The 27,309-nt window shown below is 45.2% G+C and overlaps 1 protein-coding gene across 7 annotated transcripts; it reads left to right on the forward strand.

Annotated features, from left to right (window-relative positions):
• Npm2 (nucleophosmin/nucleoplasmin 2) lies at positions 1-27,126 on the forward strand. 7 transcript variants are annotated; one of them, XM_071610554.1, is made up of 12 exons: positions 1-401; positions 1,012-2,129; positions 4,976-5,069; positions 5,500-5,588; positions 5,749-5,834; positions 5,962-6,087; positions 20,218-20,311; positions 21,228-21,397; positions 21,628-21,662; positions 23,267-23,300; positions 25,120-25,171; positions 26,814-27,126. In XM_071610554.1, the coding sequence occupies exons 4-12, from the start codon at positions 5,534-5,536 to the stop codon at positions 27,113-27,115; spliced, it is 954 nt and encodes a 317-aa protein (XP_071466655.1). In that variant the 5' UTR covers positions 1-401; positions 1,012-2,129; positions 4,976-5,069; positions 5,500-5,533; the 3' UTR covers positions 27,116-27,126. The 7 variants fall into 7 exon arrangements, with proteins under 7 accessions (XP_071466655.1, XP_071466656.1, XP_027782835.2 ...); XM_071610555.1 differs by lacking the exon at positions 1,012-2,129 and having other exon boundaries at positions 1-493; XM_027927034.3 differs by lacking the exon at positions 1,012-2,129.
• Positions 27,127-27,309: the final 183 nt, after the last annotated feature.

A 27,309-nucleotide genomic window follows, 5' to 3' on the forward strand; every position in this document is an offset into this window, starting at 1 on the left:
TCTGGGTTGCGGGAGCGTCCGCACAGGCGGTAAGTGGAGAGAGCAGGTGGAACTATGCGAGTGACGCCCTTGCGGAGCCCTCCACTGCCTGGTGCAGAGCGGTTAAGCCCACACAAGCGCGGCAGACCTCTGCGGAAAGGGAAAGAGCAGAAGGCGACACGGTCCCGCCTCAACCTCACGAAGAAAATGGGGAAACGTCCACGACCGACAAGCGACCCCTCACTCTTCGTTGGCGCTGCCCCAGCAGCCGCCGGACCGCGGACCCGGAAGTGGTTCTTCGCGTCGGGAGCGGCGGTGTCCCCGTGCGTCTGCGCACACCGGCTCCAAGCGCGCCCTTCGTGCGGCGTCGCTAGACAAGCCCCGCCGTCCTGCGCAAGCGCAGTCAAGGACTCGGTCCTGCGGTAGGTTTGAGTTTGGGACACCGTCTTTACCTGCTCTGCGAAGTTCCAAAGGCACTTGTCAAAGCCACCTAGTGAGGAGTCTTTCCACCCCGGTGCGCTTGCTAGGAGTTAAGTTCGCTCGCACCCTGGAATAGGGCTGGGGGACGGGGGTTGGGGACTTGGTCGCTGGCTGGGAAGACCCCAGTGGAGCAGGCCGACTGAGAGGGATGCGCACCTGCGGCCAGGAGCGCGGGGAGAACGCCGAAGGGGCACCCAGGCGCAAGGGGCAGGGCTGGCCAATCGAAGAAGGCACGGACGCAGGCATGAAACGTCGTTTGCCTTCCTAGGAGTTTCGGAAATATGACTAGAGAGCGCAGCCCTGTATGTGTCTAGATGAGGGGTGGAGCACGAGAGGTGACATTTGATCCTAAAAGCTCTTAATTTCCAAAGCCACTTGTCAAAGCCACCTAGTGAGGAGTCTTTGTTTAACCCACCAGCTAGTGGGTAATACATTGGAACGAGGCAAGGGTTGGGAAAAGGGAGTGGAGTGAGATTAAGGGAAATGGAGGTAACTGGGCTCTGTGACCAGTTGGATTTGGAGAGTAAAAGATGATTCTTGCTTGATTATCAGGTTCCAGAATAGAGCGGCCGCTAAATGAGGAAAAGAGGGATCGAGGGCAGTACAGCTCCTGAGTACTGTAGAGAAGGCGGGGTCTTTGAAGAGTCTCAGCGAAACTCTGATCCCAAGAGGATTCCCTGCTTTTGCACGCAGTGCCTGAGAGACATCAAACTGAGGAAATAATACCAAACACAAAAGTTCAGTAGGCGGGAGCACTTCCCAACTCATTTTACCAAATAGGCATCTCCCAAGCCGAAACCAGAGATTAAATGAAAAAAGCAAAACAAAGAACCCTTTAGATTACCATATTTTATGAATCCATATGGAAATATAAACAAGGCAAATCCAACAATATATAAGAGCTACCTTGACCAAATGTGATTGATTGATCTAGGAATCAAGATCAAGGTTGAAAGCATTTGAAAAACAACAATAAATTTAATTTACCATATAAACAATATTAAGGAGAAATAATAGATGGTTTCAGTAAATAAAAAACATATGACAACAAAATTCAATTTTTATTCCTAATTTTTTTTTCTCAGTGCTGGGATTGAACCAGGGGCAATTTACCACTGAGGTACATTCCTAGCCCTTTTTAATTTTTACTTAAAAATTGAATAAAATGGCTCACTAAATTACTGTGATCCTCCTACCTCCTGAGTTCATGCACAGACATGCACCACCATACCCAGCTATTAATGAATTAAAAATATTAAAAAAATTTTAAAAGCTTAACAAGTGCTGGGGTTGTGGCTCAGTGGTGGAGCGCTTGTCTCACATGCATGGGGAACTGGGTTCAATCCTCAGCACCACACAAGTAAATAAAATAAAGGTTTTGTGCGCATCTACAACTGGAAAAAAAAGGCTTTAAAAAAACTTTTAACAAACTAGCAATAGAAAGAAACTTTCTGGTTGGGGGGGGTTTGTTGTTGTTTGTTTGTTTTCTTTTTGTTTTTGTTTTACTTTTGGCTGAGCTGGGGATCAAACCCAGGGTCTCATGTATGCCACCATCTATAGCTCCAGGTCCAAAATAAATGTTCTCAAACTGATAAAGGATATCTACAAAAAGCCTATCACCAACAGCACAGTAACAGGTGAAAAACAGTGTTTCCCCAAAAGCCAAGAAGGTAAGCATGCCCATTCTTACCACTTCTATTCAATATTTTACCTGAGGTCCTAACATGATCACAAGAAGGAAAAGGCGCACTGATCAGAGAGGAGGAAGTAAAACTCTACTCACAGATATCATGACTTAGGGTACAAAAAAGCTACTGGGACTAATAAGCAAGCAGAAAACACAGAATACAAGACTAATATACAAGAAAAGCCACAGTTGTGTAGAGTGCTTGCCTAGCACACACACAAGAACCTGCGTTTGATCCTTAGCAACACACAAGTACACATACACAAACTGTAATTCTGTATACTAACAGCAATTTGAGGAAGACATTTTTAAATATATACCATATGCTGTGGCATCCAAAACATGAAGTATGTAAAAATAAATCTGCGCTTGGGATGTAGCTCAGTGGATACAGAGTGCTAGTCTCGCATGCACAAGGCCCTGGCATCACAAAAAATAATAATAAATAAATAAATTTAACAAGATAGATGTCAGGCCTGGGCACAGTGGCTTGAGAGACTGAGGCGGGAGGATCTCAAGTTCAAAACCAGCCTCAACAACTTGGGGAGGCCCTAAGCAACTTAGCGAGACCCTGCTTCAAAATAAAAAAGGTTGGGAATGTGGCTCAGTGGTTAAGCACCGTGAGTTCAATCCCTGGTACAAAAAAAAAGATACAGATCTGTACTCTAAAATCTACAAAATACTGCCAAGGAATATTAAAGATCTAAGCAGATTGTAATGCATTCATGGATTGAATAACTCAAAACTATGTCAGTTATACCTATATTGATCTTTGCATTCAATAAAATCCCAATAAAAATCTCAAAAGGGTTTATTAAAGAAACTGACACACTGATTATAAAATTTACATGAAGGGCTGGAGCTGTAGCTCAGTGGTAGAGCACTTGCCTAGCATGTGTGAGGCACTGGGTTCAAACCTCAGCACCATGTAAAAATAAACACATAAAATAAAATTTACTTGAAAACGCAAAGAATCTGGAATCCCTAATGTTTTTTAAAATAGAATAACAGAGCTAGTGGGCTTGTGATTTCAAGATTTTCTATGAAACTAGAGTTATCAAGACATTGTGGTATTGGCCTTAGAGCAGGCATATAGATCAATGAAACAGAATGAAGTCCAGATATAGAACAACTTTTACAGCTGATTTTCAACAAAGGTAAAACAATAGGGAAAGGATAATATTCAAAATTGGTGCTACAGCCAGGTATGGTGGTGCACACCTGTAATCCAGCAGCTTGGGAGGCTGAGGCAGGAGGATTATGAGCTCAAAGCTAGACTCAGCAATTTAGCAAGTCCCTAAGCAACTCAGCGAGACCCTGTCTCTAAATAAAATATATAAAAGGGCTGGGGATGTGGCTCAGTGGTTAAGCACCGCTGGGTTCAATCGCTGGTACCAATATATATGTTGGTGCTAGAGGAAATGGATATGCCATTGGGAGGCAGACATTGATCCTCACCTAAGAGTATTTACAAAAGAGTATACTCAAAATATTTCATAATATTTCAAGTTAAGCCAGATGTCTTAACAAACCAAAACCATTAAAAAAAAATGGGTTTCATCAAATCTTGAAAAGATACTATCTAATGGAAATAAAAAATCTTTGAAATACATAATTTGACCCAAAACAAGCATACAGCATATATAAAGAATCTCTACAACCCAATAAGAAAAATAACTCTTTTAAAATAGGCAAAATAGGCCTGGGGTTGTGGCTCAGTGGTAGAGCACTCACCTAGAACATGAGAGGCCATGGGTTCAATCCTCAGCACCATACAAAAATAATAAATAAGGGTATCGTGTCCAACTACAAAAATATGCAAAATATCTTGGTGCAATGATGCATGCCTGTAATCCCAGCAGCTCACACAGGCTGAGGCAGGAGGATTGAGAACCTAAGCCACTCAGTGAGACCCTCTCTCTAAATAAAATACAAAAGGGGATGAGGATGTTGCTCAGTGGTTAAGCATCCCTGGATTCAATTCCTAGTACCAAAAAAAAAAAAAAAAAAACAGGTAAAACAATGACTAGCATGGAAAGAATATCATACTGCATATCACTAGGCTGTAGGGTCGTTGCAAAGAATAAATATGATATATGTATTACTCAAAATAGCACCTGATCTCTGAAGAGCACTTACTACTGATGATTTTCATTACTTCATACTGATGATTTGCATTACTTCAATACAATTTTAATTTGTATTGAGTTTCAGCATCTATCCATCTTTAAAAGCTATTTATCTATATGTTAAAAACCATTTGTATTTAGGACTTAAAAATAGGCAAAATACTTGAACAGGAGTTTTTCAAATGACTGTATACACGTGACCAGTAATTGCTTTAAAAGATGTTCAATACCATTTTTCGTCAAGGAAATACAAATAAAAACCACAAATTAAATATCGCTAGAAAATCAAATACACCCGCTGGAATGGCTAAAGTTAGGAAGAGTGACAATGTCAAGTGTTGATGAAGATGCAGAGCAATCAGAATCTCCACACTTCGCAGGCAGAGATGCAGAATGGTGGCCAATGGGAAGAAGGAGCATGCACTAGGCTTAGTGAATCCCTGTGGCCGTGACAGTGGTTCTCACTGAGTGGTCCTGCACCAGCAGCAGCGGCCTCACCTGGGTGCTTGTTAAAGATGCAAATTCTCTTGGCCCCACTCAGACCTCTTCAATGGGAAATTAGAGGTCAGGCCCAGCAAAGTGTGTTTTAATGAGCCCCTCCAGGTGATTCTGGGGCACAGAGGAGGAGAGAATAGGATGGGGGAAAGGACTGCTTCTTGGATGCTGATTGGACAGCTCCCCTTCCTCTTCCCCTTCCCAGGCTTCTTTAACAGCCTGGTGTGGACATCAAGCCTCTGGTGAAGGAGGACGAGGCCTAAGTCAGTAGGACAACACATGACCTGAGCAACAGCAAGGTGAGATTCAAGAGGGGCTGAGGAAGGCTGGGACCCAGGGCATGAGTGGCATTAAGCCCAAACTAGACATTCTCTCTGTTTTCTGAGACCCCCACCCCAATGAGGTCACACACACCCTGGCACCCTCCCACAGGGCTGGGAGGGCCCAAAAAGTGATCTCACAGCAAGCTGGGCTTGACAGAACCGCCTTTCTCTCCCTGGTACTGCTGTTTCAGGTCTGGGCTGCCCTCATCTGTAGGGCCATGGATACTTGTCTGTCCTCCAGGAGTTTATAATGAGCCCTTGACCATGGCGCCACTCTTAGGCTGCAACCAAGGCCTCATCACCTAACCCTGCTAGCCCATCGGGCACCACTCAGCTGACAAAGAGGGCTGCTGAGTACCAAGCAGGGTCCCTGGACCTTGACTCACGGCAGGCCCCCTCCTTACAGCTGTCCGGCCACCCCCACTGCTCTGCTCAGCGACATGAGTCGCCCTAGCATCAGCAGCACAGCTGAAAAAGCAAAGACCCTGCTCTGGGGTGAGTGAGGGCCAAGAGCAGCTCCGTCCACCCTCCCTGTCCCCAGCAGAGGCAGGATGGAGATGCTGATAACCTTCCCCTGGGGGTGGGCTGCAAGGGAGCTTGGAGAGTTTTCATGGGCCTCCCAGCCCCAGCCCTACCCATCCCTCTCCCTTGGCAGGCGGTGAACTAAATGTGGAGAGGCGAAGTTGCACCTTCAGACCTCAAGCAGAGAGGAAGGAGAACTGTAGGCTGTTGCTCAATGCGGTGGGTGCCCCTCAGGGAGGGGAGGAAAGAGGGAACAGAAGGGATTCTCTGTTCCCAGTGAGCGACAGTAGAATTCCAAGGTCTGCTCTTGGGGTGATGAAGTGCCTCTGTTTGCCACCACCCTCAGATTTGCCTGGGGGAGAAAGCCAAAGACGAGGTGAACCGTGTGGAGATCGTGCCCCCCACAAACCAGGAGGACAAGAAGACGCAGCCCATCACCATTGCCTCGCTGAAGGCTTCAGTCCTACCCATGGTGAGCCTTTCCCCATAGCTGCCTCCACTCAGCTCAGGACCTCATACCCCAAAAGTCCTGCTGTACTGCTGGGGAAGCAGTTTAGTCCACCACTCAGAGCCTGCTTTTCATCTCAGCTTCAGGACTTTGGGCAAGTCAAATAACTTCCCTTCAAAAATTCCAGCTTTAAACCAGGCGCAGTGGCATAGGCCTGTAATCCCAGTGGTTTAGGAGGCTGAGACAGGAGGATCGTGAGTTCAAAGTCAGCCTCAGCAACAGAGAGGCGCTAAGAAACTCAGTGAGACCCTGTCTCTAAATAAAATACAAAATAGGGTTGGGGATGTGGCTCAGTGGTTTGAGTGCCCCCGAGTTCAATTCCCAGTACCAGGGGGAAAAAATTCCAGCTTTAGTTGGACACACATTTGTAATCCCAGTGCCTAGGGAGGCTCAGGCTGAAGGATGACAAATTCAAGGCCTCACTCAGCAACTTTGCAAGACCCTGTCTCAGAAATAAGAAGTGCCAGAAATGTGACTCAAAGAGCTCCCCTGGTTTCTACCACCTCTATCAGAGAAGGGCAGGTTACAGCTTTAAACTGTTCACAGCTAGTGAAAGAGACACTTGGTATGCATATTGGTTTTATATGCAGAAATTTTCTTGTTTTCTTATTTTTTCCAGTGCCAGGGATAGAACCCAGGGGTTTGTGCATGCTAGGCGAGCACCCTACTCCTGAGCTACAGACCTAGCCCCAGAAATTCTCTGTTTCTAATAATTTATCTTAGCTTTTCTGTACAATTAAGCAGTGTTTGTGAATAATGTCAGTTTTGTTGGGTTTTTTTTTTTTTTTCCTTATTCTTCTGTAATCCTACTACACCCCTGCACTGGTGAGGGTCTCGGAGGTAATACAGATGGACTTGTGTTCTGATAAATGCAGAGTGGAGAATGGTTTACTACACCTAACCACCTAACCACACTGTCCAGGGTTGGTTATTTGCCTGCAGAATGTGGGGCTGACAGGGCCACAGCTCCTTGCAGTTACTCGCCATCAACAGAAAGGATTGAACCATGTGTGACTAGCCCGGAAAAAGTCCAAAGTGAGTATTCAGATATGGTTTCTATTGACGTGTGCGGCTTTCATAACGCTTTATGAAATGTGAGTTGAACCATCGTTAAATCGGGGATTGTTTGGGATAAATGTAAGAATAGTTTTCTTCCTGATTTTTTTGTTGTTGTTTGGTCTGGTTTTTTTTTTTTTTTTTTTGTTTTTGTTTTTTTTTTTTTTTTTTTTTTGAGACAGATTCTCACTGAGTTGCTAAGGGCCTCACTAAGTTACTGAGGCTGGCTTTGAACTTCTAATCTTCCTGCCTCAGCCTCCCAGAGCCACTGAAATTATAGGTGTTCTTCCTGTGTGTTTGTTTGTTTGTTTTAAATGCTTCTAATGCTCCTTTATTAAGTATGAAGTGTTTGGCAAATACCCTTTCCAAGTTAAGAAAGCCCCCAACTAGTCCTGCTTTGTTTAATAAGAAAACAATTTTTTAAAAATTAACTTAAATTTTATCAAATGCTTTTCTACTCTTATGATCCTGGGATTGTTGTTCTTTATTCCATTAATATAGAAAATTATATTAATAGAATAATATATGAATCTCTTTACATTCCTGGGATAAACACTACTGGATCACATAACTTCTAGATTTGCTTTGCTAATGTATTATAGAAATGTATTTACATATTGAGACCTTTCTTCTATACTCATAAGTGAGATTGGCCTATAAATTATCTTTTTGGGCATAAGGCATAGTAGCCTCATGAACTGAGGATGAAGTGTTCCCTCCCTCTGTTCCCTGAAACAGTGAGCAAAAGTCTATGCTTAGTAGTCCTTGAATCTTTGGGATTCCCATCTGTAAAACTGCCCTGAGACCTACTTTCTTCTCAATCTACAAACACTCCCTAGAGGGGAGGGTTTCATCCAGTCTCTTGGGTTTAAAAACCCTCTAGACAAATGAAGACTTTGAAACCAGTTTCTGTAAACCCAATATCTATCTATCTATCTATCTCTCTCTCTCTCTCTCTCTCTCTCTCTCTCTCTCTCTCTCTCTCCCTCCCTCCCTCCCTCCCTCCCTCCCTCCCTCCCCCTTGATCCTATCTCCAACTCAATATATTTAGTAAAAGCCAGGTGCAGTGGCTCAAGCTTGTGATCCCAGCTTTTTGGGAGGCTGGGGTAGGATGATCACAAGTTCAAGAACACCTTTGGTGGGGCTGGGGATGTGACTCAAGCGGTAGCGCGCTCGCCTGGCATGCGTGCAGCCCGGGTTCAATCCTCAGCACCACATACAAACAAAGATGTTGTGTCCGCCAAAAAATAAATAAATAAATATTTTTTTAAAAAAAAAAAGAACACCCTTGGCAATTTAATGAGACCCTATCTCAAAAATAAAAATAAAGAGCTAGGGATGTAGCTTAGTGGTAAAGTGCCCTTAGATGATTAAATTCCCCAGTACTAATATATATATATATTATATGTATATATATTATATATATAATATATATATATATAATATATATAATACATATATATATAATACATTGGTGTAAGTACATATATATATTATATGTATATATATTATATATATAATATATATATATAATATATATATATATAATATATATATATATAATATATATACTTACACCAATGTATATATGTATATACCTATATATTTAATAGAAATCTAATAGATCTCCCAAACCTAACATGTGCAAGCCCAAATTCTTGATTTTTATCTGTAATCCCCTGCCTATCTTCTCCCAAATAGCTGTTCTTCCAATTAATCATACAAAATGTCTTTGTCTCTCATTCCCTATCTTACCTGCAAACAAATCCTATTGGCTCTACCATTATAATATACCTGACCCAGTCCTGTCTCGCCACTTTCCAGCTATACCCTGGTACGGGTGACTGACACTTCCTCCTTTATTTTATTATGGGACCTCCCAACTGGTCTACCTTCCTTCCCTTACAGTTATTCCTGGGGTTAACTGTTTTCAGCCCTGTGTGAATAACTGTATCTAGCCCACTGCCTGTTTTGTAGGTAAAGTGCCATTTGAACTCAGCCACACTCCTTCATTTCTATATTGTTCTTGGCTGCTTTGCCTCCATAACAGCAGAGCAGGATAATCTCAACAGAGACCACACAGTTTGCAAAACTAAAATATTACTGAGCTAGGTAGGGGGGTGCATAGCTGTAATCCCAACAACTCAGGGGGCTGAGGTAAGGAGACTGCAAATCCAAGGTCAACCTAGGCAACTTGATAAGACCCTATCTCAAAATTAAAGTTGGGGGTGGATGTTGGGGATATAGATCGGGGGACAGTGCCCCTGGGTTCTATACCCAGTACCCCCCCCCAAAAAAAATCTGGCCCCTTACAGAAAGGACTGATCCATTTTGTACAAAGCTGCCAGAAAGATCCCTCTGTCTGTTTGTTTGTTTGTTTATTTATTTATTTTTATTTGCGTGAGTGTGGTGCTAGAGATGGAACCCAGGGCTTCACTGCATGCCAGGCAAGCATCTACCACTGAGCTACACTCCCAGACCTGGAAAGATCCTCTTAAACACAAGTGAGATCATGTTGTTTCTCCTCTAGAATATCAGGTCAATGGCTTCCCATTCTACTCAGAGTAAGATTCGAGCGTTTAAGCCGGGCAGGGTAGCACACACCTGTAATTTCAGCAACTCCCTAGGCTGAAGCAGGAAGATCACAAGTTTGAGGCCAGGCTCCATAATTCATTGAAGCCCTAAGCAACTTAGTGAGATGCTGTCTCAAAAATTAAAAAAGGGCTGGGAATGTGGCTCAGTGGTTAAGCACCCCTGAGTTCGATTCCTTGTACCCAAAAAAAAAAAAAAAAAAAAAAAAAAAGTCATGTAGCCCAGCTCAAAGCCCTCAGCAACCTCCTTAAACCTGTTCAAATCACATTGGTTTCCCTGACTCTACCTTTGAAATAATTTTTTTTGGCACTGGTGATTGATCATAGGAGCACTCTAACACTGAGCTACATCCTCAGCCCTTTTGTTATTTTGAGACAGGAGCTTGCCAAATGGTAGAGGCTTGCCTAGATCTTGTAATCCTCCTGCCTCAGCCTCCTAAGTCCCTGGGATTATAGGTGTGCTTCCCCATGCCCACCCCCTGAATATCTCTAAAATGCCAAGTGCTCCCCCTCCTCAGCATCTTTACCTTGACTGGTTCCCCCTGTGTGTTCCAGGGCTTGCCTTCCCACTTGAGTCCGGCCTTGGTTCCCATGTCATCTCATCTGGGAGGTCTTTCTTGACCACGAGCAGCATGGCCTCTTCCTGCCTCACCCATGAGTCCCCCCCACATACACACACCATGGGACCCGTCACTAGCATCAGTTTTCATTTGTGCACTGTCTTTCTCCCCAACCAGAATGTAAGTTCCAAGAGAGCAGGGGCTTGTCCTGTTTAGTGTGCTGCATTATCTGTGAAGCCTACGTAATAGTGCCTGCCATAGCGTAGGAACTCAATGTACCATGAATGAGTAATTAGAAGAATGAATTATATAGAATTGGTATGATTTTAAGCTATTATAATTTATCTAATGGATCCACCCAAATGTTTTTATTTCTTTGAATCAGTTTGTCAGCTTTATTGAGGTAGAATTCATGTCATGCCATTTAACAGTGTTAAGTGCACAACTGGATGTGTGTGTGAATGGTTTAATTGTGTGGCCACAACCACAATCAAGGTAGAGAAAATTCCCATCACTTCCCAAAACTTCCCTCTGCCTCTTTGGCAGCCCTTTCCGCCCATGCCTGACTCTGGCAACCATGGATCTACTTTCTACCACTGTGTTCTTCATTTTCCAGAATTTAACTTAAATGAAATCACGCAGTATGTAGTCCCTTGTGCCGGCTTCTTTCATTTGTGTGATGCTTTTGAGATTTATCCGTATTGGTAAACAGTCACATGCTCCTTTCTGTGTTGCAGTAACATGCCATGTTATGGCTCCATGTCATGTTTGTTGAATAACCTATTTATGGACATCTGGGTGGTTCCCAGTGTTAAACTATCATGAATAAAAAATGCCATGACTATTCGAGTGTAAGTCTTTGGGAAAATGTTCCATTTAGCTTGAGCACAATGGTGGAAGTGAATCACTGGCTCCTATAATAAGCATATATTCAACTTTATACCAAATGGCCAGTTTATTTTCCAAATTGCTGTGTGATTCTTGCCTTCCTACCAGCAAAAGTTTGAGGAATCCAGTTGTCCCTTTTACAACATACCTCTCACAGCTCGTGTCTCTGTTGGGCATTTGTCTATCTTCCTTGGAGAATTGTTGATTCAAGTCTTCGTTTTTTTTTTTTTTGTTGTTGTTGTTGTTTTTCCCTTTGGGTTTCAGGTCAATTATTTTAAGATTTGTCTTTCTGCCATAGTTATGCTAGTTCTTTCTATCCCTTATTAGATGATTTGCAGTATTTTGTTCCATTCTCTAGATTTTCTTTTCACTTTCCTGCTATTATTTGCAACAGAGAAGTCTTTAATTTTTATAGAGTCAAATTTATTTTTGTTTCTTATGTTGCTTGTACCTTTGGGGTTGAATCTAAAAACTATTGCCTAGTCCAAGGTCACAAAAATTTAAACCTACAACTTCTTCTAGGAGCTTTAGAGTTTTAGTTCTTATATCTAAGTCTGTGATCCATTTTGAGTTAATTTTTGTATATGATGTGAGGTACACAGGTGGGATTTTTTTGTGTGTGGGCATGTGGTCCTGGGGGTTGAACCTAGGACTTAGCACATGCTAGGCAAGTGCTCACTGAGTTACATTTCCACCATTTTTATTTTGAAACAGCATCTCACTAAGTTGTCCCAGATGGCCTTGAACTTGTAATTCTCCTGCCTCAGCCTCCTGTGTAGCTGAGATTTCAGGCATGTGCTATGGCCCTGGCCAGATGGGCTTTTTAAATTTTACTTTGTGATTGTTCATAACTAGTCTACAGCTATACAATTGGTTTTATATCATATGTCTTTTATATCATATGTCTTTGCTAAATTTATATATTAGTTCCTTTGAATTTATGTGCATATTCGTGTCATCTGTGAATAAGAGTTTAACTCCTTTAGTTTCCATATGCACACCTCTGTGCCTCTGTGTGTATTTCTGGCCAAACTTCACTGACTGGGACCTTGAGTATATTGTTGACTAGAAATGGCAAGAGCAGGACCATCCTTGCCTTGTTCCAGGTCTTCGGGGAAAGGCAAGCCATCTTCCCAAGATGTCCTGTACCAGGTTGAAGATGTTCCAACTATCCTACTCTTCTGAGATATTTTATCATACATGGCTACTCAATTTTGTCAAAGTATTCCTTTCTGTATTGAGGTGATTTTTTTTTCCTCCTTTGTTATTTGGCAAATTAAATTGGATTTTCAGTCCATTATATTATTGATCACTGTGCTTTCCTGGAATGAGCCCCATTTGTCATATTATCCTTCTCTTTATTGCTGGATTCTGTTTGCTAATATTTTATTAAGGATATCTGTGTCTGTTGATGAGCAACATTGTCTGTAGTTTCTTTTTCTCATCTGGTTTTAGTATCAGGCTAATGCTGGCCTCCAAATGACAGGGTATTATCTCCTTTTCTGTTTTTCTGTAACAGTTCATATAAATTGGTAGAATGAAACAATCTGGTTAACTTGTATATGTGTGAGAGAGAGAGAGACACAGGGTCCTGTTGCCCAGGCTGGCCATGAACCCAGGCTCAAGCGATCCTCCTGCCACAGCCTCCCAAGTAGCCAGAACTGCAGATGTGTGCTGCTGCACTCGGCTCTGATTGACATTTAATAGGCTAAAGGGCTCTCATGGATACAGGACTGTTTGAGTTGTAGGTCTTTTCATGACAGGGCTTCATTGTGTCTTTTAAGGAAATTTTTCATTTCATCTAATTTGTCAGATTTCTTGGTGTAAAGTTGTTCATGACATTCCTTTGTTTTGTTTCTGTTAGCTGTAATGACATCTGCTCTTTGGCTTCTGATATTGGTAACTTGTTTTTCTCCTTTTTTAAAGCTTGTCCAGAGATTTAATATTTTACCAATTTCTCTCAAAAACTACTTTTTGCGGGGCTGGGGCTCAGTGGTGGAGCGCTTGCCTAGAGTGTGTGAGGTACTGGTTCAATCCTTAGCACTACTTGCAAAATAAATTAATAAACAAAGATATTGTGTGTCCCTCTACAACTAACAAAAATTTTTTTAAAACTAGTTTTTGGTCTCATCAATTTTCTGTTTATCTACTTTCATATTTTTATTTCCTTCTCTGTTTTGGATTGAGTTTTTCTTTTTGTGGGTGTGGGGGGGTGTGTGTTGGCACTGGGGACTGAACTCAAAGTGCTTAATCCCTGAGCTACATCTCCAGCCCTTTTTCGTTTTCATTTTGAGACAGGGTCTTGCTAAATTGCTGAGGCTGGCCTCAAACTTGTGATCTTCCTGCTTTGCCTCCCAAGTCACTGGGATTACAGGCATGCGCCACCCCACTCGAATTCGCTTACTCTTTTTGTAGTTTTTGTTTTGTTTGCAGTGCTGGGGCTTGAACCCAGGGCCTCACATGTGGTGGGCAAGTACTCTATCACTGAGCTACATCCCTATCTCTGCTCTGCCTTTTTTATAGTTTATAAAGGGAGAAACAGCCAGGCGCGGTGGCACACACCTGTAATCCCAGTGGCTCCAGAGGCTGAGACAGGAGGATCGCGAGTTCAAAGCCAGCCTCACAAAAGGGAGGCACTAAGCAACTCAGTGAGACCCTGTCTCTAAATAAAATACAAAATAGGGCTGGGGATGTGGCTCAGGGGTGGAGTGCCCCTGAGTATAAAAGGAAAAACGTATTTGTGTGTATACATACATATATATTTACATATACACACATATATACAAATGTATACATATATACTCTACCATATAATATATTATACTATATAATAGGTATATTTAGGTCTTCTTTTTATAATACAAGCATTTCAGGCCATGATGTTCTTCTAAGCATCTTTCTAGTTTCAACACATTTTGATAAGTATTGTTTTCATTTTCATTCAGTTCAAATCATTACCACTTTCCTTCATCAGCCCCTGAAGTATTTTGTGAATGTGTATATTTTTAAATTTCCAAATAATTAGGCATCTTCTATGACACTTTAGTTGTTTCATAGCTTAATACCATTGGGTTCTGAGAATGTAATTGGTCAGAATTCAGTCTAAAATGTAGTGACTTGTTTTGTAGCCCAGAATATATTCTGTCTTGATAAATATTTGTTTACACTAAAATGAAAAATTGTGTTGTGTTGGAGGTGAATTGCTCTATATCAAGTTAGATAACAGTTCTGTTTATTTTATACAAATAGGCAGGCATGGTGTCTCACACCTTTAATCCCAGTGACTCAGGAGGCTGAGGGAGAAGGATCATAAGTTCAAGACCAGCCTCAGAAACTCAAATAAAAAAAGGGCTAGGGATGTGGCTCTATGGTAACATGCTCTGGGTTCAATCTCCAGTAGCTGTACCCCCCAAAAATAGTCAATATCTTTTTTGTTGAGTGCTGGGGCTCAAGACGAGGGCCTCACATATACATGTCATTGAGTCCACCACTGAGCTACATCCCCAGCCTTAATATAGATCTTTTGATTAGTGTTTATGTGGTGTATTCTTCCTATTCTTTTCCATTATCATTTTAGTTTACGAGTTACTTAGGACCTCACTTTTGCTGAGGCTGGCTTTGAACTCACAATCCTCCTGCCTTAGCCTCCCGAGCCACTGGGATTACAGGTGTGCACCACCGTACCTGACATCATTTTACTTTTACTCTCTATATCTTTATACATAAAGTGTGTTTCTGGGAGATAGCATATAAGTGAGTCTTACTCTTTTATCCAGTTAGATGTCCTTCCCTCCCCCTGTACTGAGGAATGAACCTAGGGGCACTCTACCACTACTTATAGTCCTAGATCTTTTTATTTTTTATTTCAACTCAGAATCTAAGTTGCACAGGATGGTCTCAGTCTTGTGATCCTCCTGCCCCAGCCTTCCAAATAGTTGAGATTACAGGTGAGTGTCACTAATCCTAGCCTATACCATTAACATCTCACATAATTTATCAACCTGGGCTTAAATGTATCATGTTGCTATTTGTTTTCCTCCATCTGTTTTCCTTTCTTCCTCTCCTAGCCTTCTTCTTTGAATTAACTAAATAGTTTTCATGAATTTTTTTTTCCAGTGCTGGGAATCAAACTCAGAGCATCAAGCAGGCCAGCCAAGCTCTCTACCACTGAGCCATATCCCTGGTCCTTTTATGATTATTTTTTTTTAAGCTGCCTGTGTAGGCCAGGCGCGGTGGTGCATGCCTTTGATCCCAGTGGCTTGGGGGGGTGGAGGCAGGAGGATTGTGAGTTCAAGGTCAGCCTCAGCAATTTAGTGAGTCACTAAGCAACTCAGTGAGACCCTGTCTAATAAAATACAAAATAGGGCTGGGGATATGACTCAGTAGTCGAGTGCCCCTGAGTTCAATCCCTGGTACTGAAGGGGGGGGGGGGGGGGCTTCCTGTGTAGTTATATTATAGATGGACACAATACCTTTGTTTTGTTTATTTTTATGTGATGCTAAGGATCAAACCCAATGCCTCACATGTGCTAGGCAGGTGCTCTACCACTGAACCACAACCTCGGGCAATGATTAAACTTTTATCTCTACCATTAGCCTCTTAGCTATACTTAAACATTTTTTCTGTATGTGTGTGGCTGTTTTAGGATTTACAGTGTGCATCTTTAATTTACAATAACCTACCTCCAAATAATATTCTTCCTGTTAATGTACTCTAAAAGACTATTACTGGTGAGCATGGTGGGTGGTGTTATGCCTGTAACCCCAGCTACTCAGGAGGCTGAGGCAAGAGAATCATAAGTTCAAGGCCAGCCTCAGCAATTTAGTGAGATTTTGTCTCAAAATAAGAAATGAGAAAGAGGGCTAAGGCTTGGCCCAGTGGTACACACCTATAATCCCAGAGATTAAAGAGGCTGAGGCAGGAGCTTAACAAATTTGAGGTCAGTCTCAACAACATAGTGAGACCCTGTCTCAGAAATAAAATAAAAAGAACTAAAGATGTAGCTCAGAGATAGAACATTCCTGGTTTCAACACCACTTTCTACTGAAATTAAAAAAAAAAAAAAAAAAAGGAGGAGGAGGAGGAGGAGGACGGCGACGACTCGGCCTACTTCCATCTCCTACCTCCCTTCTTCTGAGGTATTATTGTAACAACTTTTACCTGTCAACAAAGGCTATAAATTCTATACTGCACTGTTACATTGTTTTACTGTTACATTGTTTTAAAGACTCTAAGGGGATTATAAATTAAAGTATCTCATTTCTAGTATTTGTTTACATATGTACCATTTTGGATACTTTTCATTCCTTTGCATAGATTCATGTTTCCATGTTGTAACATTTTCTTCTGCTTCAAGGAGTTGAAAATTTCTTGTATTGTAGGTCTGCTTCTGATGAGTTCTCTCAGCCTTTGTTGTCTGGAAATTTTCATCTTGCTTGTTCTTTCTTTTTTTCTAACATGGGATTGAACTCAGGGGCACTTGACCACTGAGCTACATCCCCAGCCCTATTTTGTATTTTATTTAGAGACAGGGTCTCACTGAATTGCTTAACGCCTCGCTTTTGCTGAGGCTGGCTTTGAACTCGCTTTACTCCTGCCTCAGCCTCCTGAGCTGCTGGGATCATAGGCGCACGCCACCATGCCTGGATCATTCACCTTACTTTTGAAAGACATTTTAGGTCGAAGCTAGGCATGGTGGCACACACCTGTAATCCCAGCAGCTTTAAATAAAATAGGGCTGGGTGTGACTCAGTGGTAAGGGCCCCTGAGTTCAATCCTCAGTAACCCCCCCCCCCCAAAAAAAAATTTTTAGTTTGAATTTTTTTTCCCCTTTCAATACCTGAAAAACTTTGTTTCATTTTCTCCTGGTTTGTATTGTCTGGAGAAATCTACTCATATCTTTATCTTCATTCTTTGTAAGTAAAGTCGCCCTCCCCTGCCCACCCGGCTGCTTTTAAGATTTTTCATTTTATCATCAGACATGGTGGTACAGCCTACAATCCCATCAACTCAGGAGGCTGAGGCAAGAGGATCCCAAGTTCAAGGCCAGGCTCAGCAATTTAGTGAGACCCTAAACAACTTAGCAAGACCCTGTCTCAAAATAAAAAGGGCAAGGGTTGTGGCTTAGTGGTAAAGCACCCCTGGATTTGATCCCCAGTTAAAAAAAAAAAAAAAAAAAAAAAAAAGACTATCTATTCTTTGGTATTTGTTGATACCTGACATATAGACAAATACATGGTGGTATCGTAGGATTCTATGTGTGTCTGCTAAATCAAGTGTATTAAGCATTCAAACCTGCGTTACTTTTTAAATCTCCTTGATCTATCAGTTACCAAAAGAAGTGTGTTAAAATTTTATTATTCTTGTGGATTTTCAGTGGATTCTTATAATTTTATTGTGTGATGTATGTTTATTTTTAATTAAAATTTAAAAAAATAATTGCAAAGTTAGCCCCCAACTTGTAATGGTTCAAATTATAATTTTTCAACTTTACAGCACACCATGATTAGATGCATGTTGGACCTTCCCCATTTAGTTTCCCATGTATTAACCTTTCTTTCATATTTTTGTCTTCTGTTTTTTTGTTTTATTTTAATTTATAGGATTTAAAAATTTTTTTAATCTTTCATAGTTTTGAAATCTCTCCTTTACCTCTTACTAGGTAATTAATTAATTATTGGTACCTGGGATTGCACCCAGGGGTCCTTAACCACTGAGATACAGCACCCTTAGCCCTTTTTATTTTTTGCTTCGAGACAGAGCTGCACTAAGTTGCTTAGAGCATTGCTAAATTGCTGAGGCTTGCTTTGAAGTTGCGATCCTCCTGCCTCAGCCTCCCAAGCCACTGGGATTACAAGCATGCACCACCACGCCCGGCTTGTACTGAGTAATTCTTTACAGCATCACTTCATCTTACTAATTCATATATATATTAGTTATAGTTATATAGTTATAGGTGGACTCCATATCTTTATATTTATGTGGTGCTGAGGATCAAACCCAGTGCCTCACGCACACTAGGCGAGCACTATACCTTTGAGCCAGCACCCCAGCCCTGTCTTACTAATTCTTGCTTCCACTGGCTTATTCTACTTTTTTACCATTTGATCATTTTATTTTAATGCTCCTATTTTTCATGGCCTTGTGACTGCATTTGCTTCTTACTTTCATGGGTTTTTTTTTAATGGTTCTGTTTCCCACTTTTACATTTATAACCAGGTTTATTTTGAAGTGTTCAGTCATTGTTCTCCTATCTGGACTCCTTGGTTGTACTAACCTGAAGTCCTTTGCCTCTTTCTGCCAATTCCGGCAGGGTTGTTTCTCGTTTGAGTTGTGACTTTTCATGGTGAGCTCATCTTCAGGGGTTTGGTTTGCTTGTTCTGCTCTGAAAGCTCTCCGTGTGGCCTGGGCTTGGGGGGTGTCCCAGTGGAGTGGTTTTGTGTTTGCATTACCATTTGCTCTAGAAATATCCCAAGGCTAGGACTTTGTTCCAACTTCCTGCCTGGCAGTACCCACGGTGTGAATGCAGCCTTTGCGGGTGTGAGAGACACAGCTAAGGGTTTTTAGGTTCTCCCAGCACTGGCACTTCTGTTATCTTTCTTCAAGTCTGCTAAGTGGGTTTGTTGGTTTTAGGGGGTTGGTTTGGGGTTTTTTAGGCCCCAATCCTCAACATTCCCCATAGCCCTTGTGTTAAGATCTTGGAGGGGCCTTCGCCTCCTCATCGTAGGCTAGAAACATTAATTTTTGGTGGAGCAGTTCTGAGAATTGAAGTCGGAGGCACCCAACCACTGAGCCCCAGCCCCAGCCCTATTTTGTATTTTATTTAGAGACAGGGTCTCACTGAGTTGCTTAGCACCTCACTTTTGCTGAGGCTGGCTTTCAACTCACAATCCTCCTGCCTCAGCCTCCTGAGCTGCTGGGATTACAGATGTGCACCACTGGCTGGATCACAAACTCTTAAGTGGATCTCTCTAACCCTTAGCTTCCTCTTCTATAAACAACAGTACTTCTATCATGGGTGTTGGGGTGTGGGGGGTAGATTTAAGTGGGATAAAGCAAGTAAAATGCTTATCATGGTACCTAACACATGGTAGAAGCTCAAAAAATATAAGTTGTTGTTATTCTAGAAAAGTTGGGCCAGGTGCAGTGGTGTGTTCCTTTAGTTCTAACACTCAGGACACTGAGGCAGGAGGATCACTTGAGCCCAAGAATTCAAGGCCAGCCTGGGCAACACAGTGAGACCCCTGTCTCAAAAGAAGAAAGAAAGAAATTTGGGACATTTGGAAAAGTATAGATAATAAATACCTTACTTTCCTCCGACAGTTATCACTAGTTCTTTAACTGTTTCTAACCTTTATTCATATGTATATCCATATATTTCTCATAAAACCAAAGCTGTTCTGCATGTCCCACGTGGCATTTTCACATTTGGTCAACACGTTACTCGGCTCAGACGGCTTGATTTTCTCAGTTCTGGAGGTTGGACGTTCAACAGTAGGTGCCCAAGTGGGTGGGCTCTGGTGAGGGTCCTCTCCCTCATGGGCAGCCCCCTTCTCAGTGTGAGAGGAGAGACGAGCCCTCTGGTATCTCTTCTCGTCAGGGCGCTATCCCACCAGAACCCTCCACACCTTTCGCCTCATCTGAATCTAATCACCTCCCAAATCCCCACCGCCAAATACCATTGCACCAGAGGGTTCTGGGGCCTAACCATGAATTTGCACACAGGAGGTCCCAAGTCAGACCACAGCCTTCAGACTTCTCTAACAGCTGCCCCTCATCTTGGAAGGCAATCTGTGGTCTTGAAGCGAGATTATAAGGTTCCCATCTTGGACAAGGCCCACCTCAGCAGAAAGGGAGCAGGCACCAAGGTCCACACAGCCCATGAGCGTTTGTGGTGGGAGGAGCATATCTGAGTATTACCTAGGCCAGCCCACAGCAGCTGCCAAACCTCAGTGACCCTGTCTCCTCTGCTCCTGTCCCCACATCCCTTCCACTGCAGGTCACCATGACAGGAGTAGAATTTTCTCCTCCAGTTACTTTTCACCTCCGGGCTGGCTCAGGGCCTGTGTTTCTCAGTGGCCAGGAATGTTATGGTAAGTATGATGTTGGTGGGCAAGTTTGAGGGTATGGTGCCAAACAGGACTAGGGACATACTGGGTACTCAGACATTTGAGAGATTCTTAAATTGAGGGACAAAATCCCCAAAGGCAACAGGATCACCTGGAGCCTGAAGTGGAAGGCCACGGCAAGTGTCCTGGCCCCAGGTCCTCTGTGGGCCTCAGCCCCTCATCTGTAGCTTGAGAATGGGGCCTCCCTTGGCTTCATCTTTGAAGAATAGTTTCAAGAATAAATGAGGTGGTCAGAAGGAGCACTTAGCAAAACACCTGTACACAGGACCACCCCAGACCTGGCTGCTGGTTCAGTTCGAAGCTGTGCAGTGTAGGAAACAGCTCGGTATAACGTTGTCCCCTTCGAGACCCCTTCCGCTGGCCTATTCTCTGTCCAGCTGTGCCTCTCTCTCAGGGCACTCTCCTCCCCAAAATCCTCTGGCATCTCCCACTTCCCTTAGGCTAAGGGCATTAGTCTACTCGTGAGGGTGGAACCCCAAGACCTAATCACCTTCCGCTGGGCCCCAGCTCTGCTCCATCCCACCACCTCAACTGTGCCATGCTGGGGACCATGTCACCAGCACTGGAATCTGCTCGCCCTCTCTGCCCACCTTCGTGTTCGCCCCCACCCCTTCCTAATGGTGTGTGGTCCTCCTGCCTTGCCCTCTTTCTCCCATGCCCACCTTCTGGGGGCTTCCAGGGTCCCATGCCCCACCCTGGCCCCCACTTTGTGGAGGAGAAAGGCCCTGGGCAGTGGGTAGGCTAATACCTTCAGCTCCATGCAGGATCCCCTCAGGACCACACTTGGGGCACAAGTCTTGGGACAGGAGGCAGGTGTCACCCAGCTGCTCAGAAGCTCCGCCATTCCCCCACCCCTGCCCCTTTGCCCACACCATCACAGAAACTTCAGACCTACCCTGGGAAGAAGAGGAGGAGGAGGAGGAAGAGGTGGAGGAGGAAGAGGAGGAAGAAGAGGAAGAGGATGACGATGAGGCAGATGTGTCTCTAGAGGACACGCCTGTCAAACAAGTCAAGCGGCCGTCACTGCAGAAGCAGACCAGCGTTGCCAAGGTGGGGGAGGAGCATAGATGCTCTCACTGAGGTGGGACCCTGCATAGGACCTGGGAGGGACTGGGCTCCAGCATGTGGCCCAGGCTCCCAGGCGAGCCTGTGGGACAGGCCAAGGCTACTGCCACCGAGTCCTGCCAGGTGCTCAGCTGGGCCTATGTGGGGCTTGGGAGTCTGCTCCAGCCCTTGGTCCTTCCCTGGCTCTTCTAGTAATGCTTGGTTTTGGTTTCCAGAAAAAAAAGCTGGACAAAGAAGAGGAGACAGAAAGGTAATTCTTTCCATCTATTAAATTCGCCAGAAGTCGTTGGCTGAGGCGTGTTGTGCTGGAAAGAGCAGGCCCAGCAGGCGTGTGCGCAGTGAAGGGACAACCCTCTCAAAGGCATGCAGGTGTTCTCTTCCCCTGCAAGGAATCCTGTTCAAGATGGGGGGGGGTGGGGGGCTGGGGCTCAGTGGTAGAGCGCTGCTCGCCTAGCATGTGCGAGGCCCTGGGTTCCATCTTCAGCACCACATAGAAATAAAGGTATTGTGTACAACTACAACTAAAAAATAAATATTTTTTTTTTTTTTAAAATTGAGAAATTATACACATGGCACGATTCAGATACTAGTATTCAAATACCATCGTGGCATTATTCAAATACTAGTAAAAGCAGCCAGGCATAGTGGCACATAGCTGTAATCCTAGCAGCTCAGGAGGCTGAGGCAGGAGGATTGCAAGTTCAAAGCCAGCCTCAGCTGCTTAGCGGGGGCCCTAAGTAACTCACTGAGACTCTGTCTCTAAATAGAATACAAAAAGGGGCTGGGATGTGGCTCCATGGTTAAGTGTCTCTGGGTTCAATCCCAGGTCCAAAAATAAAATAAAATAAAAGTAGTGAGAAATGCAGGCATTATAGATGTGTACTAACATGAAAGTCAACTAAATGATGCGCCCCCTTTCCCTTCCTCTTTTTTTTTTCTTTGGGTCCTGAGAGTGAGCCACAGACACTCTACCACCTCAGAGCTCCACCACATCCCTTTTTTATTTTATTTGAGAGTACTGGCGGCAGAACCCAGAGGCATCTTTTACCACTGAGCCACATCCCCAACCCTTTTTTATTCCTTAAGACAGGGTCACAAAAAAAAAGGGGGGGGGTCTCACTAAGTTGCTGAGACTGGCTTCAAACTTGTGATTCTCCTATCTCAGCTTCCCAAGTAGCTGGGATCACAGACATGCGCTACCATGCCTAGCCACATAATGCTTTTGAAGCTTATAACAAGAGAAATTATTGATGGTTCAAAGAAGAGATATCAAACTATTTTTATTTTATTTCACATAGTTTTAGAAATAGTTTACAGAAAAAAGTCCGCTGAAGTGTTACTATTGGTAGGAAGTAAAGAAAATTATAAATAACTTATTCTTGTTTTTTAAAATATTTTTTAGTTGTAGGTGGAAACAATGCCTTTATTTTTATTTATTTATTTTCATGTGGTCCTGAGGATCGAACCCAGTGCCTCACCCATGCTAGATGAGCACTCTACCACCGAGCCACAACCCCACCCCTATTCTTTTATTTATGTGTGATGCAGTTAGAATTATTTTTATATTTTTATATTATCCTGGGAAAGGCAGGAGGACAGGGCCATGCAATGGTCATTCAGGCCACTTCCCTGCTGTCAGAAGGAAAAAAAAAAAAAAGGTTGTTTAAATAAAACTGGACAGGCAGGACCCTGGTGGCAGCCAGGGTGCAATGGACCCAGTAGCTTCACCTCCCCTGGCCCAGGCCCCTGTCTCCTAGGACCATTCAGGCTCAGGAGGACCCAAGCTACTGGCATCAGGCCGAGCTCTCTTGCCCACCTGTGACCCCAATTCTTGCCAACCCCACCCTATTCCAGGTCCAGCCTTCCAGAGAAGAGCCCTGTAAGAAAGGTGAGTGGCAGCAGGTGAGGCTGCCCTCCGGGGAGCCTCTGTGTTCTGGGAGGCCGCCCAGGCCGGGGGAGAAAGTGGAGACGGGAGCTTTCCCTCATCTTCACAGGCCAAACCCACAGTCAGATCTAAGAAGCTGGGTTCCAAGAAGTGAGGAGCCAGGATGGCCTCGCCCCAGTGACGGAAGAAGGGCCTCAAGCCCACCGCACAGAGGGTCTTCCTCCCTCTGTGCTCTGGGTGCAGATGTCCCCCTACCAGCCCCCTTCACCTGAGCCTCAGTGTGACAGGGTATTGTGAGGGCCCCACAGGAGCCTCGCACCCTGAACCCTGCGGTCTCAAGAGGCCCTGGAGAGAAGAGCCCGAGAGCACAGGGCCACAATAAACTTTGCTTTGTCAGGACCTCTCTCCTCTTTCCTGGGGCAGGCTCGCCGACTACAGCTGTCCATGTACCCAGTAGAGGGCAGCCTCGAGCAGCACATGGGCCCTGAGGGTGCCCAGGGCACTGGGGCCAGGCCCTCAGCCTGCCAGCTGCCCAGAGCTTCAGGATTTACCTGTTTGTGCTACCAAGAAGGGCCTGTCCCCAGGGCCCCAGCTCCCTTCTTCCTCCTGCCCTCCTCCTGTCAGGCAGCCGTCAAATGTACAGAGCACCCACAGGAGTGGGGGGAGCAGCTCAGGGGGCCTTACTCTCTCGGCCTTCTTCTGGGAGGGTGCTGAGCCCCATGGGCCACTTGAACAAGGCCCAGAAAGTGTTGGAGTGAAGCCAGTAGACAGCAGGGAAGTGGCCTGAATGACCACTGCATGGCCCTGTCCTCCTGCCTTTTCCAGGCCTGCTACAGTGGCTTTGGGTTACTGACCCTGGCTTAGCTCCTGATACAGGCAGGTATGCAGGTGGCTCTAGGGACTGCACTTGCAGGGTTTCTCCCAGCATGCCGTGGGCCAGGCCTAAAGCAAGACAGCAGAGAGCTGCCCGGGAGCCCCAGGTGCAGGTCCCAGGAGGTCAGGTCCTTGAACACCTGCATGGGAAAGTCAGCAAAAGGCTTGGGACTCTGGTCAGCTCCTCGGGCCCTTGGTAGGCAGCTAGTGTTCACTGAGCCTGGTTTTGGCCACAGCCATACAGGATGGATAAAACCAATTCCTTACCCTCAAGTCGCCTCTGATATAGTGGAAAACAAAAGTCAACACTGTAATTTCAATTACCATTCAATGCTTTGAAGGAAGTAAATAGGTTAATTTCCATGGTAGGAAGGGCCATTTGGTTAGGAAGTATGTGAGGAACTTCAGAAACTGAGGACAGGAATTAGTTAAGTCCAACCAAATACTGTGGCACACAACTGTAATCCCAGAGACTTGGGAGGCTGAGGCAAGAGGATCGAAAGTTAGAAGCTAGCCTCACCAACTTAGTAAGGCCCTAAGCAACTTAGACTTTATCTCAAAACAAAAAATAAAAAGGGCTGGGGATGTGGCTCAGTTGTAAAGTACTCCTGGGTCCAATCCCCAGTACCCCCAAAAAAATTAAGTCCCAGTAGCCATCCCACCAAAAAAGAATTGAGTCCAAAGGACAGTCTAGCAGATGGCTGAGCTTCTTCATAGTTGAAGGTATGTAGCAGGGACTTCCTCCCTTCCCCCAGCTCCCTTCCCCCAGTCCCAGGCGAGAGCCCTGGGGATCCTCACAGGAGGGCTCTGAACAGATAACCAGCGAGCATCTGATTTTTATTTGCAGACACACAGTAGGTATCAACTGGCAAATGGGGGTCAGTCTGCATTCCTAGGGCGCCCTTTGCCCTTCTCCCTTCCCCTGCCCTAACCCTCCCGCTTTCAACAGGAAAAGGGTGAGTTGGGGCTGAAGCAGGCGCTGACAAGTGGCAGATATGCAGGTGGGTCGTGTTTGCAGCAGCTGGCTGTTGGGAGGAGCAGGCGCTAGACGGCCCCAGTTGGGGGGTGTTGAACTTGGCACTAGGGGGTGGAGATTAGCTGTGCAGCCAGGCTACTTCTCACTTCCCTTATCACCTCCTGTAAGCCCCCCCCCCCACCAATGCTAATGAGCTGTACCCTTCTCCCCTCATCCTTTCCCCCAGCTCCAGTGAAGGACAAAGTCGAACAAAGTGTAGGTAAACTGAGGTTGAGCCACGAGGGTCACCGCCCCCTTCCCCTGTTCTTGCAGCACTTCAGACTTTTCAGTCATCTGAAAAATGATCACAAATCTCAGCTGACCTTCCTGGTGGCAGCTCTGACAACATTAGTAGTGGCCATTTCCTTTTATGAACTGGGAACCTGAGACCAGAGAAGGAAAGGGACTTGACATGGTCACACAGCTGTGAAGGCCAAGCAAGGGGATGGGAAAAGACCCAGGTCCCTGCCTACAGCACCCCAGGCCTTGTGGCTCCCCACCTGGGGCACACCACTGAATCTCCCCTGGGGGCAAAGGAGCAAATTGAACCAGAAGCCAGGCCTCCTAATGCCAAATGGACAGGACAAGGAGACAGAGATCTCACCCAGGAAGCAGGCTACTCTGCCATGCCCCAGAGCCCCCTGGCACCAGCCTCCGGCTGAGCCCCAAAGCCGATCTTGACTGCTGGCATCTGTTACCATGGAGACCTGGGCTGAGATTGGGCCAGTAATGGCAGACCCTGTCCCCACACACAAGAACCTGGAACTCAGGCTTAGAGGCCTTGAACAAATCCCACTGTCCCCTGGGGGATGAACCCTGAGGGCATAAGGTCGACTCCCCTCCCTCTACCAGCGGAGCACCAGGACCTGAGCCCTGGGAATCTGTGCCTGCGACCCCACCTGACGCCTGGATTGGAGGTTGGCTGGAGGTGGCCTCTAACACCCTCTCTGGGAGCTGGTGGGTTTGGGCATGAAGGCAGAGGTTCCCCAAGGGATCAAGACAGAATCTGATGGGGAGAGACACTGGGGGAGGTTCCTGGAAGAGGCAGAGACTGAAACAGACCTGGAGTAATGGGAAGAATGTGGAAGAGGGGTGCAGAGGATGGCTCAGCAGGGGGCGAGAGGCGGGCGGGCTGGGGTGTGGTCAGGGAACAGCAGGCACTGTGCTAGGATATGAGCATCTGGCCTTTTGTCGTGCCCCACCATGCCAGCAGTGAGACACCAACCCACTCTGACTCTCATCTGTGGAATGATCGGTTGAACCAGATCATGAAGCTCTAAAATCGCTTCCAGTTTTGATGCCATTTGAATCTGATCCCAAAGCCCTGGATTCCCCAGGTTACTTGAGCCTCCACCCTCCTTAAACCAGTTCAGGCAACTTACTCCTGGGCCCCCTGCTTGGGGCTTAAGCCGGGGGAGGGCGGAGCTGGACAGCCCCCTGCTGGAGCTGGACGGAGCCCTGGAGGGGGCTGCTTGGCTTGTTTGTGTGTGTGGCCAGGGTGGCAGACCACTTTGTGGATTGCTGGAGCTCAGAAAGGTGAGAGGAACCTGGAGGTGAGAGTTTCACCCTAAAAGTCAGCTCCTTAGGTAAATGAACCCACACCTGGCATTTCCCTTTTCCCTTCCCAGGGCACCAAGAACTCCAGGGAGTCAGAGCTGAGACCTGGGCTTCTCTCCGAGACCCCCTCCTGCACTCCCCACTCCCACTGTCACCAACATCCCCTTTCTGTAGGGAGGAGACAGCACAGAGCTCCCTGGCCATCAGCTTTCAGGACCTCCCTGTCATCTTAAAACACAGAAAGGCTTCTGAGCCCCTACAAGGAAGCCCTATGGGGTTGGGGCTCTGGAAGGCACAGCCCACAATCAGAGGAGAGGGTTCATGGACTCACCTGGTCACTCCATCCACTGGCTGGCTCATTTTGAGCAAGTGACCTCCCAATGTACCTCAGTTTTCTCATCTGTAAATGTGGGTGTGAAACGTGAGCTGGCCCAGCACAGCGCTGAGAGCCTGGAGGTCAGCCCCGCAGTGCTAGGGACCTCGAGGTCGGGTGGGGGCCTGAGCGGCTGGGGAGAGTAAATGGGGCTGGTTTTCGGGCCAAGAGTAAGGTTCAGAATGTTTTATAGA

The sequence above is a fragment of the Marmota flaviventris genome, chromosome 3, assembly GCF_047511675.1.
Source record: "Marmota flaviventris isolate mMarFla1 chromosome 3, mMarFla1.hap1, whole genome shotgun sequence".
NCBI lineage: Eukaryota > Metazoa > Chordata > Mammalia > Rodentia > Sciuridae > Marmota > Marmota flaviventris.

Excerpts from the sequence above, each read along its gene's own strand:
- Npm2 (XM_071610555.1), top strand. The coding sequence starts at position 5,534 with ATGAGTCGCCCTAGCATCAGCAGCACAGCTGAAAAAGCAAAGACCCTG. Across the intron at positions 6,088-20,217 it reads AGGCTTCAGTCCTACCCATG|GTCACCATGACAGGAGTAGA; the intron begins GTGAGCCTTTCC and ends CTTCCACTGCAG. Across the intron at positions 23,301-25,119 it reads AGAAGAGCCCTGTAAGAAAG|GAAAAGGGTGAGTTGGGGCT; the intron begins GTGAGTGGCAGC and ends CGCTTTCAACAG.